A 22,590-nucleotide genomic window follows, 5' to 3' on the forward strand; every position below is an offset into this window, starting at 1 on the left:
ATAGGCACCTAGATGCTCTGATGGATTAGGGAAAGCCCCAATTGAAATTGCGACCCGAGCCAAGGGGGGGCGGGTCTAAATGTGGCTTTCTGGGCGAGGGGGTGTGGCCAGGGTAGGCTCGCGCCCCGCCTTCCGCCAGTCGGATCGACTTAGGAAGCCTCTAATAGAATTGATGTTTAATTGGCTATTGACGTTGTTCCCCCAAAAACCATTGTAATTTTAAGAAGTTTGCCTACGATGCACGTTTTTCCTGTATTTATTCTCATGAATTCAGAGCTGATACGTAGTACTAGCTCCAACTCAATGAATCCTTTGTTCGTCTGTTCATTTTTTTACATTATCGTTAGAGAGAGCCCACTATGTACTAAGGGTTCAAACAACTCTTGGAAGCACAAGAGGGAAGGTTGTCAAGAATGCAAGATCTGGACTGGGAATATACCTCGGAGGAGGGGGATAGGGAAAGAGAATCAGAAATATAAGGTCTGGGGCTGGAGAGATGGCTGAGTGATTAAGAGCATTGACTGTTCTTCCAGAGGACCTAGTTCGATTCTCAGCATTTACGTAGCGACTTACAACTGTCTATAGTTCTGATTCTAGCGGATCTGATACCCTCTTCTGGCCTCTGTGGATACTGCACACATGTGGTACCCATAAATAATTGCAACCAAACACCCATACACATAAAATTTATTTTTTTTTACAAAAAGAAATTCAAGCTGGGCGTTGGTGGCGCACGCCTTTAATCCCCGCACTCGGGAGGCAGAGGCAGGCGGATCTCTGAGTTCGAGGCCAGCCTGGTCTACAAGAGCTAGTTCCAGGACAGGCTCTAGAAACTACAGGGAAACCCTGTCTAGAAAAACCAAAAAAAAAAAAAAAAAAAAAAAAAGAAAAGAAAAGAAAAGAAAAGAAATTCAAGGTCATCCTCAACTACGTAAGGTTTAAGTCCAGTCTTTGCTACATGAGACCATACCTCAAAAACAAAATAAAAACATACCTAAGATTCTTTCTGTCTCTTTTTATATGTATAAGTGTTTTATATGTATAATTGCTTTCATGTATATCTATGTACCACATACACAGTCGGTGCACATAGAGATTAAAAAAAGACATTAGATCCCCTGGAACTGGAGATGGCTGTGATCCACCACTTGGGTGCTGGGAATCTAGGTCCCTTGCAAAAGCAACAAATGTTTTAACCCCAAGCCATCTCTCCCAAGAGCTAAAGATTCTTGTAGAGTTTGTAATGACAGTGTAATGACACTGGCAAGCAGGGCATGCTAACTTGCCTTCAGGGCAAGTTTTGGTTGTTGTTGTTGTTGTTGTTGTTTAAACTTAATGCTTGCTTACTATGAGGCACTTTAATTAACGCTGGCAGTGCAAACAATGAAATAAACTAAAAAATAAAAATCCTGCCAGTCATGTCAGTCATGGTAGCAATCCCAGCACAGTGGGCAGTAGTAAGTGAATCTCTATGAGTTCAAGGCCAGCCTGGTCTACAAGAGCTAGTTTCAGGACAGGTTCCAAAACTACAGTGAAACCCTGTCTTGAAGAGAGAGAGGAGGGAAGAAGGGAGGGAGGAAGGGAGGGAGGGAGGGAGGGAGGGAGGGAGGGAGGGAGGGAGGGAGGGAGAGAGAATCAAAACTAAAATAAAATAAAAATCTTTCTTTGGAAGATGGGAAGAGTTAGCCTAGAAAATGTAAAATTTTAAAAAGTTTTAGGGGAATTTCATTGATTGTATCTTATCTTGTTTCTCTTTCCTCTATCTGCAATGATCACTTTAACTCGTGTTATAGACAAAAATTAATTCAGTTTGAATTGTGGACAAAACAAGGGCAAAAAAATCTTGGAAACGTAGGCACAACACTGGGTATGTGTCATAGTAGAGTATTTCCCAGGATTGCAAGAAAGGGGAAAGTGTTTTAGACTGGCAAAGTTTCATGGGTGGGAAGGATTTGCCCTAAGCAAATGAACAGACACAAAGTAATTCCAGGTAGCTGAAACTGCTACTATAAAACTCATTTGTTTACTTTTCTCTCTGCAAATTTAAAAATTGGACCCAGGACTTGATACAAACTGGAGGTGCCCTCTACCACTAAGCTATGTCCCCAGATCCTAGAGTGAGCATGCAGAAAGAGTATTTTCCAACACCGGGGAAGCTGAGGCAGGAGGTAGAAAGCTGAAGGCAAATCTGGGCTAAATAGCAAGACCTTGTTAAAAAAAAAAGAGGGGAGTGGAGAGGAGGAAATGAAGATCAGAAGAGTGGAGCAGAGTAGAGAAGGGGTTAGGAGAAATGGGAATGAGAAGGAGGGAAGAAAGGACCAGAGTAAATTTAGGAAGAAAAATTATTCCGTAGAAACAGCCGGCAGAGGAGCTGGCAATGGCAGCAAGTTTGGCTCCAACATTGTCATGGTCACTATAGTGAAATCCTTGTAATGAGAGTCACTGCGTGTTAGACATGGGTCCATGTTCTGGTAAAGTTCCAACACAGTCTATAGTTTCATTAGTATTGTTGTATGAACATCAGCTTTCTAGTTTGATTGTCATGCTATGGTTCTGTATAAGTGTTCAGAAGCTCTCTGTGGTTAACAGTCCTTGTTGATCTTACAGGGGACCTGGGTGTGGCAGCTCATAACCATCTCTCTCACTCCAGTTCCAGGTAATCCAACACCCCCTTCTGGCCTCTACAGGCACCTGCATGCATGTGGTGCACATACAGACACTCACATGTACACATAAAATAAAAACAAATAAATATTTTTAACAGTGTTAAGCTTTTGTTTGTTTGTTTGATTGATTTTTTTTCCCGAGACAGGGTTTCCTGAAACTCACTTTGTAGACCAGGCTGGTCTCAGACTCAGAGATCCACATGCCTCTGCCTCCTGAGTGCTGGAATTAAAGACATTCACCACCTAGATTTGATTCCCAGCACCCACATGGTTGCTCACAACCATCTGATCCCAATCCCCTCTTCTGGCTTCCTCGGGCACCAGTCACACAAGTGGTTCACAGACATTCATGTACTCAAAACAATTAAACACATAAGGTAACAAAGAAAAAGAAAAAGATTATGAGCATGGTCTACTCAGATCCCTTGCACTTGTTTGTTGAGACTGAGTTCCAAGCTGTTCTAAGGCTCATAGAGCTCTCTGTCTCTGTTTCTGAACGCTATAAAGGCAAGTCTACACCCCATGCCCAGCTCTGCACTTTTTAAAAAGACAGACTTAATTCACTACACACACACACACACACACACACACACACACACACACACACACACACATCTCCTATGTGGTGGCCAGATATGGAGCCCAGGACCTCTGAATGGAGATTCTGGGGGTAGATTTTCACAAGATGATGGGTGAATTCCTGCTAAGGAGATCTGGTGAACACAGTCTCTTGACAGTGGTCAGGGGCCAAAACAATTATTAGAATTTTTCATTTCTGCCAGGCAGTAGTAGCACAGGCCTTTAATCCCAGCACTTGGGAGGCAGAGGCAGGCAGATCTCTGTGAGTTCGAGGCCACCCTGGTCTACAAGAGCTAATTCCAGGACAGGCTCCAAAGCCACAGAGAAACCCTGTATTGAAAAAGAATTTTTTCTTTTCTCTTTCTTTCTTTCTTTCTTTCTTTCTTTCTTTCTTTCTTTCTTTCTTTCTTTTATTTTTTGAGACAGGATCCTATACAAACCAGCAGCCCAGACTGGCCTCAAATCCTCTATGTGGCTAAGGTTGTCACTGACTTTTGATCCTCCTGCCTCTACTTCCCAAATGCTAGGATTCCCAAATGCACCACCAAATCAATTATATCCAGTGCTGCAATTGAACTCAGAGCTTCATATATACTAGGTAAGCATGTGCCAGCTGATTTACACCCCCAGGCTCTGAATTAGAAGGTCTCTGTTTCTGTATTCATGATTATTTTTTTGGTGCTTAGGACTGAACCCAAGGCCTTGAAGTGCATGCTGGGCAAGCATTCTACCTCTGAGTTATAGGCCCAGCCTTCATTTTAATTTTTTTATGTGTATTGATGTTTTTCCATGGGTGTTGGGTCCCTGGAACTGGAATTGCAGACAGTTGTGAGCTGTCAAATGAGTGCTGGGAATTGAACTCAGGACCTCTGGAAGAGCACTCAGTGCTCTTAACCACTGAGACACCTCTCTTGCCCCCCAGCCTCCTTTTTAAAACCTTTTATTCATTTTATGTATTTTGTGTTTATGAGTGTATACATGTATATATGTACAACACATGTGTGCCTGATGCCCACAGAAGACAGTACATTGGATCCCCTGGATCTAGGGGTACAGACAGTTGTGAGCGATCATGTGAGTGCTGGGAATCAAGCCCGGGTCCTCTGTAAGAACAAATGTTCTTAACCACTGAGCCATCTCTCTGGCCCCCTGCTTTACTCTTAAGATTTATCTGCTTATTATTTTATGTGTGTGTATGTTTTCCCTGCATGTATGTATGTGCATCGTGCACATGCCTGGTATCTGTGAAGACCAGAAAAGGGCATTAGATCCTTGAAACTAGAATTACAAAGGGTTGTGAGCACCCATGTGGGTGCTGGAGATTGAGTTTAGGTCTTCTGCAAGAGGAATAAATGCTCTTCACCACTGAACCATTTCTCCTGCATGCTAGCCTTGACAGAACCTCATTCAACTTTCCAAATTGCCCTATTGCCTTCCTCGCTCTTTTTTTGGTTTTTCAAAAGTTCCAGTACAGAGAAACCATGTCTCAAAAAACCCAAAAATTAAAAAAAGAACTTTGGCTTTGGAGTACTTGCATGTAAATGTTCTATCACTGAGTCAGAATTCTAGCCCACAAAAGGCTAATAAAGAAATAGAACCACGGGGCTGGAGAGGAGAATAAATGGTTACGAGCACAGAGTGCCCTTGCAAAGGACTCAGGTTCGGTTTCCAGCATGCGCAGGGCAGTTCACAACTCCTGTAACTCCAGGATCCGACACCCTCTTCTGGCCTTCTCAGGTTTCCTTTTACACATAGCACACAGTCACAAAAGTACATAAAACTAAATAAAAATAAGACCTAAAAAGAAATAAAGAAATAGAACAAATCTGGGAATGTAGCTCACTGGAAGAGGAAGAGTGCTTGCCTTCTGTATGTAGGATCTTGAGTTCAATCCTCAGCAGCACCAAAAAAGAAAGGAAGGAAAGAGAGAAAGCGAGGAAGAGAGAGAGAGAGAGAGAGAGAGAGAGAAGGAAAAAGGAAGTAGAGTCAGGTGCAGTGGTCCACTACAGTGTACTGTTTCTTTTCTGTTAGACGTCACCATTCTGATCACAGAGTAGACCAGCTGTCACGCACATGAAATCCTAATGAAAACTCACTGACTCACCCACCCCAAGGTTATACAGGAGGTACACGTTTGCTGGGTGAACTCTTTGGCGATGCATTTTTTTTCCTGAGTCATTCCTGCTGGCGGTGGAGTTCCTAGAAGCACAGCTGTTCAAGGTTACCCACGCTCTTATAAGCAGCCCTGATAGCACGAGGTCACCAAGCTTGCCTGGAACAGAATTCTTTCTTTGGTTTGCCAATGTCACCTCTATCTGACGTGGATAGACAGAACAAAGGAAAAAGAGAAAGTTGGCTGGCAGGATGATCCGTGGATAAAGGACCTTGCTGCCAAAGCTGGTTAACCCCGAGTCCTAACCCTTGTGACCCACACAGTAGTAGGAGAAAACCAACTCCCTCAAGTTATCCTCTGAACCCTACACACATGTGCTATGGTGTTCACACACATGCTGTGGTGTTCACATACACGTGCTGTTGGTGCTCACACATGGGCTATGAAAACTCAGGCTTCCCCTCAACAAACAAATAAATGTTATAAAAATTGTCAAGAGAGGGCTGGAGAGATGGCTCAGAGGTTAAGAGCAGTGACTGTTCTTCCAGAGGTCCTGAGTTCAATTCCCAGCAACCACATGGTGGCTCACAGCCATCTGTAATGAGATCTGGTGCCCTCTTCTGGCCAACAAGGATACAGACAGACAGAACACTGTATACATAATAAATAAACAAATCTTTAAAAAAAATTGTCAAGAGAAAGCAATAGAGTCTTATAAAGCTTGTGACAGAGAATGGCTGACAAGGACAGAATCTTCTGTTCCTGCCTCCTCCTCAGAAGGAAGCCAGTTTCAGCCTGTGTCATGGAGCATGCCTGTATTTAGGGCACGGAGAGTTCAAAAGTGCCCTGGGTTACACAGTCAGACTGTGTTTAATGGTTCTTCACTGACTTAACTGATTATTTTCATATGCATTGCCACGTCACGCTTATGGTATTTCCCAACTAATAATCATGGCTTCTTTTTGGGCTTTCACTTTCGGGAGTTATCTATTCACCTTCCCCTAAAGAAAAGGGACAGGTCCTGTCTCAAAAACAAACAAGCAAACAAAAACAATCAAGGGTGAGCTAGTGCTGCATTCATTTACAACTATGCAGAAACGAACTTTGTTTGTTTGAGTCAAGGACTCACTAGTAGTTCTGGCTGCCCTGGCATTATAAACCATCTGACTTTGACCTCACAGACATCCACCTGCCTCTGCCTCCAGAGTGCTGGTACTAAAGGTGCATGCTATCTTGCTTGGCTCAAAAAAATTGATCTTTTATTTTTATTTATTTATATTTTTGATATGGGGTCTTTTATAACCCAGACTGGCTTCAAACTTGAGAGATGGGGATGCCCTGACCTTCTGACCCCGCCACCTGCATTTTTCAAGTGCTAAGCTTATAGCCCTGTAATACCTTGCCTGGTCTGTGCAATTGTGCTCAGGATGGAGTCTAGGACTTAGTGTGTGCTAAGCAAGAACTCTACCAACTAAGCTACAACCCCAGCCCAGTTATTAACAGCATCGAATCTCAATCATACCAGGAGACACTGGAGAGATGGAGGGCATGGGAAGCTGGAGAAGGGCATCCAGTACTCAGGGGAGAGAAAGAAAGAAGCATTAAATAATGAATAAACCCGAGAGAGCTGTACAAAGAGTAAAGCAGATAGGACCACAGGTGAAGAAAGGCAAAGGGAGGCTCTTGGAGCCTATAGGCCATTTGATGAGTTTTGCTTTTATCTTAAAGAGGAAGTTACATAGGCTGTATAGACGCATGAAATTGTCAAACAACAAATTCAATAAGGTTTAAAATAAAAAGAAAGGACAATAGGGATACATCTCAGTGGCAGAACACGTGCAAGGTTCTGAGTATCCCATTCCTGACACACAGGCACTCACAAACACACAGGCTACTGAGTAGTCTCAGGCAGGGAAAGACATGATAGATTGACTTTCTAACAATCACAGACTGTGAGGAGAATATCTATAAGGCTGCCATTGTCATCCAGGGCAGAACTGATGGTTATTCAAATGAGGATGGGATAGCAGAGATGGAAAAAGTGGGAGGGATGTGAGAGCCATTCTAAACTTGGTGATCAACTGCACATGTGTGTAGAGTGTCTACAGGGATGGGCTAGCTAGAGAAGGAGGCCTATGTGTCTAACTCACAAAGTGAGCTTGTGGTAGTTGCTAGGCACAGCCTGGAAGATGTTGGAAAGGATGCAGTCTTGGGTGGAAAGGTACTGAGTGAGGTTCTGACGGCTCCTTGGATATAAGGATGCAACAAGTCTACCTCCGTATGTAGTCCGTTCCTCCCCAGGCTACTGGATCACCTGTCTCTGTATCCATCATTCTTGTTCTAGCCTCTGAATGACTCCCACTTGCCCAGTTTAACAAAATGCTGGCTGTGGGCTCCCGAGGCCAGAGATCTGGCTCATTTACTCAATTGTTATTACATCTCACCCTGTTTGCTTTGGACACAGTGGGTTCTTTATCAATATTTGCTAGAAGGGGAACACTTGGAATGACAAAATACAATGACTAAAACGACGCTGCTTCCTTAGATCACAGTACTGATAGTTGCGCTTGACAGTTTGTAAATATTTTAAAAACCAATTCAAGAGGATCAAAGACCTTAATTTACAACTTGAAGCACTGAAACGTCTAGAAGAAAACATAAAGGATACCTTTCAAGACAGTGGTGTACGCAAGAACTTTTTTTATTTTTTTAAATATTTATTTATTTCTTAAGTATACAATATTCTGTCTGCATATATGCCTGCAGGCCAGAAGAAGGCACCAGACCTCATTACAGATGGTTGTGAGCCACCATGTGGTTGCTGGGAATTGAACTCAGAACCTTCGGAAGAGCAGGCAATGCTCTTAACCTCTGAGCCATCTCGCCAGCCCCTGCAAGAATTTTTTGAAGAAAACACCAACAGCGCAGGAACTAACCATCATCAACAGACGGAACTACATGAAAATAAAAGGTGCCATACAGCAAAGGAAACAATAACCTTTTTTTCTTCTTCTTCTGGTTCTTTGTGTATCCTGGCTGTCCTGGAACTTGCTATGTAGACCAGGCTGACCTCAAACACACTGAGATCTGCCTGCCTCTGCCTCTTTTTTATTGATTTTTCTAGACAGGGTTTCTCTGTAGCTTGGAGCCTGTCCTGGAACTAGCTCTTGTAGACCAGGCTGACCTCAAACTTACAGAGATCCGCCTGCCTCTGCCTCCTGAGTGCAGGAATTAAATGTGAGCACCACCACAGCCTGGCATGAATTTTTAAGATTCAATATACAGCAAAGAAGTACTACTGCAGCTACCTTAGGCTGTGCAAATTTCTCTCTCCCATCTCCCTAGGGGCCCAGGAATCACTCGGATTACTATGGGGAAGGGCCACATTTAGCTTGGGCAAAGATTTAGATTTAGGGGAAGGGTGGGTGGGAGGCTGGGGCAAAGCATACTCAGACAAGCAGCTAAAGCAAGCAGGCGAGTTCGTGGCAGCCCAGCTCCAAGGGCTTATCTATTCTCCTCTCGCACTGCCTGAACTTGGGATCTGCAAGTCTGTCAGCCACCAGGACTGACACGATGGGCCAGTGAAGGTCAAGGAGACGAAGTTCTCCCGGGCTTGAGCAGCTGTGCCTGCGAGGGCACAGAGTAACTGAGGAATCTGAGGCTGGAGACATCGCTCAACAGCAAGAGCACATTCTGCTCTTGCACACGGACCGAATTTCATTCCCAGCACCTCCCTGGGCTGATTACAGTTGTTTGTGACTTCATTGCCAGGGGATTCAACCAACACCCTCTCCTGGCCTCTGTGGGTACCAGGCACACACATGATGCAAATAAACACATGTGGGCTAGCATTCATGCACACAAAATAAAACTAAACCATGAGCCAAGCATGCTGACTCATGCCTCTAATACTAGCTCTTGAGAAGCAGAGGCAAATGGATCTCTGAGATTTGAAGCCATCCTGGTCTATAGTGTGCATTTCAGGACATTCAGGGCTACATCGTAAATACATGTATTCATTCCCCAGTGAATCAAACATTATTCCAAGGTTTGCGGTTTTGGTGGTGGTAGACAGGGAGCCCTTTCTAGGCACCCTTCAGTTGTACTCTAACCACACGTGACTTGTACCCTTATCTCTGCAGAAAGACTCCCCGAGACTGAAAGCGGCATCCCTGTCCAGACCCTGCAGAAGGTGTGTGGTGATCTACCGTATCAGAGGCGGTCGAGGTTGACAATGCGACTTCAGCGGCAGGCATGTCTGCAGAGGAAAGCTGAAGCGATGCCACCCTAGACAGAGACTGCAGTCTTGAAAAGTGCAGAAATCAATAGTCACTGAGCTGGTCTGGCTGACTTTCAACCCAAAACATCCTGATGTGGAAATGACGGTTCGGAGGTAATTTGTCTGAATTGATTGATCTTTGTCATAAGTGTCTTGCTCGCTACTCTCCTCTCCACTCACACCCACTTAAGTCTATCAGAGGGCTTTGCCCCTTGAGTTTCATTATCCCAGAGTCTCCGCTGACTGTTCTCTCTCTCTCTCTCTCTCTCTCTCTCTCTCTTTCTCTCTCTCTCTCTCTGTGTGTGTGTGTGTGTGTGTGTGTGTGTGTGTGTATTCCCCTTTCTCTGTCTCTCACCTCTCTTCTCTGTTTTTCTGTAGCCCAGGCTGGTACTGAATGTACCACATACCTGAGGCTAGCCTTGAACTCCTCACTCTCCCAAGGTCTAGGATTACAAGTGTGTGTCCTCAGACCTAGTTGGATTTCTTCTTTTAAAAATAATTTTTATCCGGGCGGTGGTGGCGCACGCCTTTAATCCCAGCACTCGGGAGGCAGAGGCAGGCGGATCTCTGTGAGTTCGAGGCCAGCCTGGTCTACAAGAGCTAGTTCCAGGACAGGCTCTAAAAAAAAAAAAAAAAAAAGCTGCAGAGAAACCCTGTCTCGAAAAACCAAAAAAAAAAATAATAATAATAATTTTTAGCTGGTCTGTGGTGGTGCTCGCCTTTAATCCCAGCACTTGGGAGACAAAGGCAGGTGGATCTCTGTGAGTTTGAGGCCAGTCTGGTCTACAGAGTGAGTTCAAGAATAGCCTGGAAGCTGGGCGGTGGTGGCGCACGCCTTTAATCCCAGCACTCGGGAGGCAGAGGCAGGCGGATCTCTGAGTTCGAGGCCAGCCTGGTCTACAAGAGCTAGTTCCAGGACAGGCTTTAGAAACTACAGGGAAACCCTGTCTCGAAAAACAAAAACAAAACAATAACAACAAAAAGAATAGCCTGGACTGTTTCACCCAGAAACCCTGTCTCACCAAAAAAAAAAAAAAAATTAATATCAAAAATGTCCTTACATTTCTTGATGTATTTCTTTACTTCTTGGTGGTGTGTAGGTGTGTATGTGTAGGCACACATGTGTATGGCATGCCAGTAGAGAGCAAAGGGTAACCTAAGGGAAGCTGCTCTCCCCCTTCACCAGGTGGTCAGCTTTGGTAGAAAACACTTTTACTTGCTGAGCCATCACACAGGACCTGGGTTTGCTCTTTTCTTTTCTTTTCTTTTTATTCTTATATTTGTTTTTGTTTTGCTTTGTTTCGTTTTTTTTTCCCCCTTTGGGGAAGGGAGTCTCATGCTACAGTGGAAGTCAGAGGAGAGTTTGTAAGAATCTATTCTATTCTTCCATCATGTGGATCCTGAGGATCAAACTCAGGTTGTTAGGCCGAGTGTGGTGATGCACACCTTTGATCCTAGCACTTGGGAGGCAGAGTCAGGTGGATCTCTGTGAGTTCCAGGCCAGCCAGAGCTATATATATATATATATATATATATATATATATATATATATATAGACAATACCAAAAGCTCAGGTTGTCAGGCCTGACAGCAAGTATCGTTATCTTCTGAGACCTCTCCCTGACCCCTAGGTTTTCTGATCATAGAGGATCTTATAACACTTCAGTTATCTGTAGTCACAAAGAGAATGTGCTAGCCCGGTAGCCCGGCCTGGTCTGGTGACACACTCCCATACTCACAGGTCTAGGTCCTAGGAGGCAGAGGCGGGAGGATCAAGAAAAGTTCAGTGCCAGCCTCCAATACATAAAGCTGACTTCCAACACACACACACACACACACACAAACCACCACCACCACCACCAGCAACAACAAAAACCACAAAACAAACAAACAGAAGCGGGGGGGGGGGGCAGATAGGCAGAGAACTCTGTAACAGTCAAAGCCTCCACAGCCCACATCATATTGCAAACCAGGATACCACTGGAGCCAAGAGAAATGACTCAAAGCAATCACTTTCACAATAGATTAATGAAATCATTTGCATAGCAATTTATTCATGTCCTCTCCCCACTGAAACTCCTCCCCTCTGCTGGCAGACAGAGTCTATAGCAAGCATGGAGTCAGTCTTGAGGACGGCTTCACCTGGCCATGATGTTATCCTGGTGACCAGACCCATATCAATAAACAAAGCTCCTGAGAAATCCTACATTAAAAAAACAAAAAAAGTTCTTTGTGTTGGGCATTGAACCTAAGACCTCATGAACGCTTGGTAATGCTGCAGCTGCCATGCCCGATTTTTTTCTTTTTTTCTTCTTTGGTTTGTTTGTTGAGATGGGGTTTCACGTAGCCCAGGCTGACCTTGAACTCCTGATCATCCTGCTTGTCATTCCTAAGTGGCTAGCATTATCAGCGCGGTGCCACCTTGCCAGACTCCAGTCTTTGCTTGTTATTTTCTCTGCTTTGCTCCTGTTTTTCTGACTATAACAGAGATCTCATACAACATTCTCTCTCTTTGCTCTTTTTTTGTCTTTTCCTCTCTCTATATTCCTTTGTTCCCCCTTTTCTTTGTTTCTTTTGGATGTTACCTAGTTGCTTTACATGCTGTCCCCACTCCCAGGATGCTCCTCCGCCCTGCCTTGTTCTGTCTCCCTACAGGTCTAGTCTAACTTGACCCCTCTTCCAGCCAGTCCCTGCCAGCCTGTCTGCATATCACGGCAGCTGCCTATCTCCAGCTTAACATGCTTCCTGTTTCTATATGGCAAACCCTCTCCCGCCTGTCCCTGCTTCTCAGTTCCCTCTCTGATCCCCATCTTCTCCACCTCTACCTCTCTCTCACTCTGTTACTCTCTCCATTTGCCACTATCGCCTCCATCTCTCCTGGGTCTGCTTTCAGGATTCTGATGTCTAGATTACCTGGGCCTTCCTCTCTTGGGGGCCCTTTTTGTTCCACTTTATTTCTGGTTTTCCTGCTTGTTTTCTTTCCTTTTTTCTTTTCCTTCCTTCCTTCCTTCCTTCCTTCCTTCCTTCCTTTCTTTCTCTTTCTTTTCTTTTCTTTTTTTTTTTTTGAGACAGGGTTTCTCTGTAGCTTTGGAGCCTGTCCTGGAACTAGCTCTTGTAGACCAGGCTGGCCTTGAACTCACAGAGATCCCCCTGCCTCTGCCTCCCAAGTGCTGGGATTAAAGGCATGTGCCACTGCCACCTGGCTTTTTCCTGCTTTCTTTGTGACCATTTCATTAACACTATGGTTTGGGCTCCTCTTAGCTTCTGTAACAACCTTTCTCAATATGTCTGCTGAAGCTTTGCCCTTCCCTGCACTCAAGCTCCCTCTGCCTGGCTTCTCTATGGGGTTTAATCTTTCTCTCTTCTACCCAGACACATCTGTGCACATGTGCACATCTGTCTCCCTCATCCTCTTTGTCTTTCTCTCCCTTCACTTCTTAGCATCACCTTTTTATGGTTTTGGTTTTTCGTTTTTTTGAGACAGTGCTTCTTTGTGTAGCCTTGGCTGTCCTGGAGCTCACTCTGTAGTCCAGGCTGGTCTCCAACTCACAGAAATCTCCTGCCTCTGCCTCCTGAGTGCTAAGAGTAAAGTCAGACATCACCCACACCTGATCTTAGCAGCGCTTTTTAAATGCCCCTCCTGCCTCTTGTTTTTTGCTCCTGTATCTTTTTTGTGGATGAAGAAAGGTTTCACTTTCTCCCTCACCATTCAGTCCTCTACAGTCCTGTAACCCGGATGTTCAGACGAGAAATGGAGGGGAGCCGCAATGGGAGACTTGCTGCAGGGAACAGGGAGGAGAGAGCCTTTGAAAGACTCCAGGAAAGAGCCGGGTGGTGATGGCTCATGCCTTTAATCCCAGCACTTGGGAGGCAGAGGCAGGGGGATCTCTGTGAGTTCGAGGCCAGCCTGGTCTACAGAGGGAGAGGGAGTTCCAGGACAGGCTTCAAAGCTACAGAGAAACCCTGTCTCGAAAAACCAAAAAAAAAAAAAAAAAAAAAAAAAAAGACTCCAGGAAAGGGTCAGTCGGCTATCCTGCCCCCTCTGGAGGGAGGAGGGGGCTCCTCTCCTCTCCTGTGCTTCTGTCTCAGTGCTCAAGGCGGCTCAGCGCCTTGAAAAGTTTAGTGCTAGGTGATCACACTGGGCACTTGAGTCTTTTCTGTGGCTGCTGGCTTCTGTGCTGCCTTAGGAGACAGACCATGTTCATATAAGAATTATATTTCTTTAGGTCAGAAGGTACACAAGTATTAGAAAGGCTGTTTGCAGTAGGGTAGGGCTGAGTACAATCCCAGTTCTTGCAGTCTGACCTAGAAGATCGAAGGTATCAGCAACAATTACATTGGCCTAGCTTCTGTCTGTTGCTGGCATCTGCCACGTGCATCCTTCCTGGCAGCAGATAATGTTTCTTGTGCTCTTATCTCACTGTCAGAATTTGATCATAAATGAAGTCAGAATTTGATCATAAATGGCCCTCCATGCCAGGTCTTTCTGATTCCAGAAGAACCTCCTATCCCATGGTCTGTCCTTACGCTGGAGCAAAGGAATTCAGTGAGCAGTAATTTAGGTTTCCATGAAACCTTCTTGGGTCTTGGGAAGGGGAGAGAAGTGAGTCATCTGGAAAAGGTCTTGAGATACTGCTAATACAGTCTGGGCCTTGCTACACAGCGGACTGTGCAGCAAAGGCTACCATCTCCTCTTCCTGGCCCCAGTCTCAGGGCTGACTGAAGAGGAAACCTCCACTTCTCTAGTTTTTCAGACTGAGAGTGGAATTGTTCCTGGCGACTGTCTCTCCGTCATATGTCTTAGTCTCCTTGTGCACAGAGATAAATGGGTGGTGTCGAGACTGCAAGACATCCCTGATCAGAATGCGGATACCCAGTGAGATGCTCATGGATCCCACAATGACCAGCCCAGTTGCACCAAGGATGACCAGAGCAAGAGACACCCGGTGGCGCTGCCGAAACAACCACAGACTCATCCATCCTAGAGGTAGAAGGCGGAAGAGGGCCAGCGTGGTCAGGGTGGCCCAGCTGATTACTCTGAAGGCCAAGGATGAGGCCTTATGGGAAAGTAGCAGAAGTTTCCGCACATGCAAACAGATGGAGTTCAGCTCCAGAAGTAGAGACACCACAGCGAAGCCCACAAAGTGGCCAGACAGAACCGCAGTGCTGAGGCAACTCACTACCTGGGGACAAGGTTCAAAGTCAGACTTTTGCATCACCTGTGCCCATTGAGTCCCGGGATCCCTCCAAACCTGACTTTCCTGCTGACCCATGTCTTTGCCCAGAGGCTATTTCACCCCGAACCTAGACTATTTGCACAGCACACCTCAGCTTTCAATCCTGGCTTTTTCTGCCTCCTTCCCACAGCCTAAACCATGACTCCCCTTCTCAGCAACACTCTGCATCAAAGTTTTCATGACCAGCTGGATGTTTGTGGGGATCCAAACTTCTTCCATAGTGCCCAGACTCCAAACTGTGGCTAGCAGTCAAAACCTCCTTCCAGTTCAGTCCAAGATTTGGAAGATGGGTTTACAGGGGGCTTTATGGGAAAGTCAGAGGACAGAAGGCTGAAGAGGGGCTGAGTTCTAAACTTGGGAGTGCTTCCTTTCTGTCTGGACTCTCCCTTCAGTGCCTCACCACCAAATGGTGACAGAGAAGGTCCCAGGCCTGGGCCAAGTTCTGGTTCCACAGCATGTCAGCTCCATCCGCCAGGAAATAACCTGTGGGCATGGCAGAGGATTATTAGGGTCCTAGCTCAGAGCAAGGCCTAGAGAAGAGTCTCACATACCACTTTCCTCAGGTCCTTAATCCCTCACAGCAAACCTCCACCAATATGGGCTCCATTCCAAAGCGGGGGAGGGACATAGGTTTCCTGTTCCAGCACCGCCTTCCAGGGCCCAGCCTCTCTGTACACTCACCTACTGACACTGCTACTAGGACCACTGCCCAAGATGGGTGGCCATGAATCGGGTCAATGACCATCTGAGGATACAGCCATAGCCTGGGGAAGACGGGGCGAGGGGAGCTAGGGTTAATTTCTCCAAGACCTAGAACCATTCTTCCCTTGGTACTCTCACCTGTCGCAACCCAGCCCAGCTCCAGACTTTAAGACCTCACATCTGTTCTAAAAGGTACCCACCCAGTATTCCAACCTCAATCTTCCACGCTCTCATCTCCACCTCCGCCCCTCAGTGCTTCGTCAGTTCCCAAGTTCCGCACCCGACCAGCGCCCCTGCTCCAGATAGAAGGCTGTGCATCAGCGAAACGAAAATGTTCCGCCACATCCAAAGGTCTCGAGCAGTTTCCGGGGTGGGCAGTAGCTGCAGTCCCCAGTGCAGCCCCCGAAATGCCGCGAAGGAGGCACCAACCACAAGGAGTTCCCAGGATGCCATGGTCTGGCAGATCAGCTAGGCTTCAGTTTGTGTCTTTGATCCCCGTGCCTGGTGTCCGGGACCTCGAAGGGCCCCTGGCGGAGTCGGGATCTGGCTGTTGCCGGGGGCTTCCTCGCCTGTCTTGCCTTTCCAACCTGTTGTAACTTTTCCTAGCTTGTCCACGCCCCTATCCCTCGGCTGGGCAAGTGATTGGTGCAGCTGTGGGGCCACCACCCGTGGAGCCATAGAAGCGGTGGCGTCCTGCCCCTGCTTGGGGGATTGCGGTTTGGGGGCTCCCAGGCATCAAGTTTGGCAACCGAGCTCAGAGGCTTTCCTGCACAACACTAGAAATCTTTTCCAACGCCACGAGTCTCCAAACCCCTCAGAGTTCCAGAAAGCAATTTATCTAGCCTTACCTGACAGGTATGGGGCTCCGCCCACTAACTTTCACCTGCTCTGGTTTCCTCTTCTCTCACCTACTGGTCATCCTTATCCAGTCGTAAAGGTAGACGGGCAGCGCACCCAAGCCCCAAGGGCCAAACCTTGCACCACCTCACCTTTACCTGAGAGCATGGCCAATTAGGCAGAGGTGCCCTCTGCCCATCTGTAATTCCCTTACATAGTACTCCCCAAACGGGGGTGTCCCGTTTTGGAGCAGTCCATTGGGAGGATCCCTTCCCGAGTTTCTGCCCCCAGACGCTGGGGATCTTTACTAGGCAGGGGAGACACAGGAAATCCCTACCACATACTATTCTCCTCCCCTCCCCAAGCCTCAAGAAAAAGGCCAACTCAAAAGAGATCAACACCCGCGGTAGCAACCCTAGACGTTTGGCCTTAAGAGGAACATTCTCTCCAACCCTGAATTCCCTGAAGAGTGACTGGTTTGGAACATTTTCCTTCTTTCTTACTCTCAGCCACACCTCCTTAGCTGGCTGACAGCCAGAAGTCGGAGGAACTCTTCCTGTATACAGAGCGAGTGGGTGGATTCAAAGAACTAAAGAATGAAGCTCACAGGGCTGACTTCAGTATGGCAGGGGCACCTGCCTAGCTTGTACAGGGAAGGCCCTGGGTGTGATTCCCAGCACCCGCCCCACCCCCACACACGTTCAAGAAACAGTAGGTACCCCAAGCAAACATTTTCATTAGGGCACTAGATACAACCCATCCTCCTACACCCAATTCTCCAAAATTTTAAAAAAATTACATCGAGGACTTGGAGAGAGGGCTCTAGTGGCCGGGAACATTTGTGGCTCTTCTAGAGGACCGGTGTTCAATTCCCAGCATCCATATCAGAGGGCTCAAAACAGCATGTAACTCCAGCTCTGGAGATGTCACGCCCTCTTCTGGCTCTGCAGACACCCACACTCAGGTGCCCATACCCCCACATAGGCACATAATGTAAATCTTTTAAACATTACATAGAGGGGGTGAAGAGATTTGTGGCTCAGCACTGGCTGCTCTTGTAGAGGACCTATGTTTGAGTCCCACCACCCACGTGGTAGCTCACAGCAGCCTAACTCCAGGTCCAAGAGTTTCTAAGCCCTCTCATGGCTCCTGGAAGCACCAGGCATGAGAAGGGTGCACATACATGCATGCCGGCTAAACACTCATACACATAAAAGAGTAAAAACTTAAAACTTACATTTATCTTTTGCAATTTATTTAACATACAAAAGCAATATACAATTAGTATAGAAAACATAGAATGAGAAAAAACAAGGGGGAAATTCACAATTGCTCTATCCCACCATCCGAAAATAACCACTCTTAACGTTTTGGGTCTACTTTCAGTCTCTTCTTAATCTATGTATTACAAGTATGCACTCATATTTTAAAAACAGATTGTTTAAAAACAAAATTAAGGTCACAAAACTCACACTTTTAATAATTTTTTTAATATTCAAAGAGCATTTTTCTTTCCAGTCAATTTTTCTTCTACATGACTTTGGATGGCCATGCATTACTCTACCATCGGGATGAATATAACTCACTTAAGCAATCCCCCCCTGCAAATTTTCATTACAGCAGAAAAGGAATGGATTTCCAAATAAGCAGTAGCTTTCTATTTTTTCTCTACTGCAACCCTTAGATGAACATTTTATAACCAAGTCCTGATTTTAAGATACAGTTCTTAAGCACAAAATTACAAGGCCAAAAGACATCTCTTCCAGTGTTTGATACCGCTACCCACAATGCACAGGAGTTTCTTCTGGCTTTCATTTGTCTACCATGATCAGGAAAAAGTGCGTTCAGCTGGCTCTGCCTTCTTTTAATTACTAACAAAGACCTTTTGTTTGTTTGTTTGTTGGTTTTTTTTTTTTTTTGAGACAGAGTTTCAGGTAATCCAGGCTGGCTCAGAACTCTTTGTGTAGCAGAGTCTGGCCTTGAATGTAGGATCCCAGTGACTGGGATTATAGGCCTGTGCCACCACGCCCAGTTTTAGACAACGCAGAAGACAGAACCAAGGCTTTAGGCATGCTAAGCAAGCATTCTACCAACTGAGCTACAGCCTCAGCCCAAAATACGTTTTTTCATAGTGCTACACATTTGAATCCCTCTTTGAATTTACTGTGTATTTCCTTTCAGAGGTGGCTCATACAGAAACTGCAGTATAGAGAAGAGCTGGGACCATACTTTATTACGGCTCTATTATGGCTCTTCATCTCCAAGGGAGGTAGGTCTGGAGAGGAGATGGCGGTAAGCTTGTCTTTCACTGAGGTTGGCTGTTCTCTTCCCTGGTGTTCTCCAGGCTTCTATGTGCCCCTCTGACCAATGTCCGGTTCACTGGTCTTCTGCCTGCCTCTGTTTCCAAGCTGCCCTTCCTCACCTCTGAGGCTCCATGTTGGATGAAGATAGCAGAGCCATGAAGCCAGTGCTGGAGGACACACTGTGGCCAGTGAAGTGAGGGGGGAGAAAGCCATGTCGAGGGACAGAGCAGGCTTTGTTGCAGGGCAGGAACAGACTTGGCCTCCCCACCCCCTCTGCTGCGGTCCCTCACCCGTCCTACCCCTCATCTCAGGCTGCAGCAGGGTTGGGTTGTGTGATCTAGTCTCCCCTATGACTTTCAGTTTCTCATAACTGGAGACTGGGCTAGAACTCCTCCTCCTGCCAAACAGAACAAACGGCTTCCTGTAGTCCCTGAACCCATCTTCTGCTAGGGAGACTAGGCCAAAGGTGAACCACAATCAGAGCCCAAGCCCAAGCATGAGAATGCATCAGGGCTAGTGGCAGCAGAAGGGACTCCTGTCATCGAACCTGCTTCCCCTGATGGCTGCAGGGGACAGTTCCTTCCCTGCACAGCTCTGAGCTGAGTCTCTCTATCCTGGAAAGCAAAGGCAGGAAATAAATGGCAGCAGTTGCTAGGACCCAATCAGGAGCTGTGGTCTGTCTTTGAGTGGAGGGGAAACCTTGGGTCACCCTTGTATGACGAGCAGCCAGCATAGGTCCAGCCTCCCACTAGCTCCTTGCATTGGTCTTAACTCTAACCTTTCCCTCCACCCCAATCCCGGGAGCTGGGTTAGTCAGGGCGTGGAGGAGGAACAACAGTTAGGATGAGGAGCTGTTTGGATTCCACCCACAGGAAGAGAGGAGCCTCGGCTCTGAGTCAGCACAGGTGGACTTCTGATGCCCTCCCGCCTACTCATCTATGGGATTCCCCATTGCACAGGAGGAGAAAGAGACAGGTGTAAGACTCCCATAGAGGTAAGTACCCCCAAAACCAAAATCTGGACCAATCTAAAAAATACAGAGAAAAGTAAATGCACAGATGACTATTTAGATCAGAATTTTGTCGTCACCTTTCCCGTGAGTACATTTCCTTTTGGAGCTTGTGTGAAGGGAAAGTTGGGGGGTGGGGAGAGATAAGAAAGGCAGGCCTATGAGGAAGTCTTGTTAGACAGGTAGACAGACTTTCCTTCTGTTTCTTCCCATTGACACAAAGATCAAGTAACATGGGGAGGTGGAGCCACCTAGTCCCCGATTTAGTCAGGGACTTTAACCTGAACCTTTTGCTGGGCCAGTGTGGGTAAGGGCTCCCCAGAGCACCAGAGTTTCCCTTCTCTAAAACCATAACCCCAGCTGTGAGCCCTTCCCAACCCCAGTTCTGTCACCTTCCAGATGATAGGCAAAGAAGCCACTCCTCCTCTTCCTCCTCGAAGCCAGGGGCAGAGGGCAACAGTTCTTCAACTGGCAGCTTTAGCTGGGTCAGGACATAAAGCTTGCCACTGAAGAACTACTGCGGCTCAGCCAGGTGAGGGTGCGGGAAGCACAGGGTCCTAAATGGAAGGGAGGAAAAACAGGAGAGCTTGGAACAGGGCTGGGTAGCAGCGACAGTGACCCACTAGCTCTAGTTGACTTTCAATACCTTCTACTGAGGGGCTCTTGAGTGAGAAGCAAGAGGCTTCTAAATGCACTTGTCTTGCCCGGCTTTACAGGCACTAGCAACCCCTGGCAACCGACTGAGGACTCCAGCATCTTCAGCATTCAAAAGGCAAGGTCTAGAACCCAGGAACCAAATGAAAAATTGTACTTCGGGTCCAGAGCTCTGAGTTCTGTAATCAGCTCGACTGATTTGCTCCTATAGTGAATTCAGCTGGAAGGAGGGTATGTGGAGGGTGAGCATGGGGGAGGGGGGTGGACTAGAGTTTGGAAGGTCAGCAGGGGCTCTGAGGAGTATGAGGGAGAAGACAGCTGACCACCAGCAGGAGGGGAGGGAGACATGAGCAGGGTGGCTGGGCAGCTTCCTCAGGACTCTGAGATGCCAGGCATTCCGCTTGCACATTCCGGGTACATCTGGTATGAATTCCAGGCTGTCTGCCGGCCCCTCCGCGTCTGAACTTTGTTCCAAGTTCCAAGCCCCGCCCCCACAGTTCCAACGCATGAATCAGCAGGAAAAGCCGGGGCCCTGCAGCATGGCCCAGGGAGGGGGCTGGGGGCGTGGCAGGCTAAAGGGCTGAGCTGGAGAGGGTGGTTCTGCACAGGCAGTCCAAGGGCATGGCCATTGCCAGATGAGGGGCCAAGGAGATTTTGCCTTGGGATTTCTATATTCAGGGGGTGGAAAGATTTCAGTGGGGTGGGAGATTTTCAAATTCCAAAAGCCTCTTGGGAAGCACAAACTTTGTGGTATCTTCCTTCTCCTAGGTGATCAGTTTCTGTCCACTCTCTCTCTGTCCGAGATGGCTCTGTTCAGCTACAGGGTTCATTGGCTGCTGAGAGTTTGTGCCAAGCAGGTGCCCTTGGCTGCCGGGCGGGGTGGGCCCAGGGCACTGACCCTCTGACCAGCTGCTCCATCAACCCTCTGGCACCATGACAGCTTCTAGTCTACTCTGACAGCCAGGATGACAGGCCAAATGAGTTGGAGGCTGAAACTAGGGCCAGAGGGAGGTGGGGACGTTAGCCTCGCCGGAGGCTGTGGGGAGGGGCCAAGAGTTGGCCAGGAGGTGGGGAGAGAGGGAGCCCAGCGATGACTAACCCAGGCGCCCCACCCAGCCAGCCGGCTTCCCAGGCGGTCATGGCCAAGCCGGGGCTAGGGGCCTCACCACCGGACATACTGGGGGGAGGTGCAAAGGTGACCTTCTCTCTGTCCAAGACGGCCAGTTAGACTGGAGGGGGGGTGCGGGTAGAGTTTCCAGGCCCTCCTCCTGTCCGCCCCCCCAACCTCCGCCCAACCACGGTGAAACCCTAACCTTTGGGTTGCATAAGGCCTCCGCACGGCCGCCCCCTACTCCTTTCCCCTCCCCCCTTACATAACATCCCCGGGAGGGAACGAGAGGAGGGGCTGGCCCGCCCAGGGACCCCTTCCCTGCCAGGGACTTGAACTAGCCCTGCCCCAGTCAGCGCCGGTAGAGGCAGTGCACCTCCACACCGGTCGCTCTCCCAGATTCTCCCCAGGCTAAATGGTCAGCTCCCGGATCCTCAAACCTGAGGCCGTCGGGGTTAGACGCCCCCAGCCCTCCGGCCTCTTATCTTCTTCCCCAATTACCTCTCCAGACCTTCTGCCATGATTCCTGTCCGGGACCCTCTCTTTAAACGTCCAGACACACTACTCGGGCCAGTCCTGGCCCCTCTCCCGGGAGGGTCCCCATCCCCGCCGCCCCCTCTCCCCTCCCCCAAAAGGGCAGGGTGTGGTCGCCAGGACCCTACTTTCCCCGATTACTCTGTTACCGCGATTTCCCCCGGAATGACCGAGCCCCTAGATCACACCCACCTGATGCTGGGTGTGGGGGTTGCTGAGGATAGGGGAGCAAAATCACTGCGTCCTCTCCGCACGGCCGACCGCTCTGTCTCTTCCCAGCGCCCAGCACACACCGGCTCCAGTCTCCGATCAGCTGGCGGCGTGGTGACGCACGAGCTACGAAGTCATCTTCCAGGGCCAATCACCGCCTACTGCTGGGCAACGTAACCACACCCACTCGGGGGGTGCCAGCACCTCTGCTTACTCCCGCCCCTCCCGGCGTCTGGGCTCTGATTGGCAAGGAGGCCACCCCCTCACCGGGAGGAACTGCTCTAAGCCACGCCCAACAACTCACCAGCTGGCCAATAGCTGAAAAGGTGTAGCTAGCCCTCGGCCTAGGCCACTTGCTT

The 22,590-nt window shown here is 47.8% G+C and overlaps 1 protein-coding gene across 1 annotated transcript; it reads right to left on the reverse strand.

The window, feature by feature from the left end:
- Positions 1-13,654: 13,654 nt before the first annotated feature.
- On the reverse strand, positions 13,655-22,369 carry Tlcd2 (TLC domain containing 2). The gene is made up of 5 exons (XM_038328297.1): positions 22,214-22,369; positions 15,857-20,282; positions 15,556-15,638; positions 15,275-15,357; positions 13,655-14,820 (listed from the first exon to the last, which is right to left on the reverse strand). The coding sequence occupies exons 2-5, from the start codon at positions 16,027-16,029 to the stop codon at positions 14,380-14,382; spliced, it is 780 nt and encodes a 259-aa protein (XP_038184225.1). The 5' UTR covers positions 16,030-20,282; positions 22,214-22,369; the 3' UTR covers positions 13,655-14,379.
- Positions 22,370-22,590: the final 221 nt, after the last annotated feature.

Source organism: Arvicola amphibius, chromosome 4, assembly GCF_903992535.2.
Source record: "Arvicola amphibius chromosome 4, mArvAmp1.2, whole genome shotgun sequence".
NCBI classification, from domain to species: Eukaryota; Metazoa; Chordata; class Mammalia; order Rodentia; family Cricetidae; genus Arvicola; species Arvicola amphibius.

What these genes read in the sequence shown, in the direction of transcription:
- Tlcd2 (XM_038328297.1), bottom strand. Translation starts at nt 16,029, where the DNA reads ATGGCATCCTGGGAACTCCTTGTGGTTGGTGCCTCCTTCGCGGCATTT. An exon ending in CCTAGTAGCAGTGTCAGTAG is followed by an intron (nt 15,358 to 15,555) that starts GTGAGTGTACAG and finishes CCATGCCCACAG; the next exon opens with GTTATTTCCTGGCGGATGGA. An exon ending in TTCTCTGTCACCATTTGGTG is followed by an intron (nt 14,821 to 15,274) that starts GTGAGGCACTGA and finishes CCTTGTCCCCAG; the next exon opens with GTAGTGAGTTGCCTCAGCAC.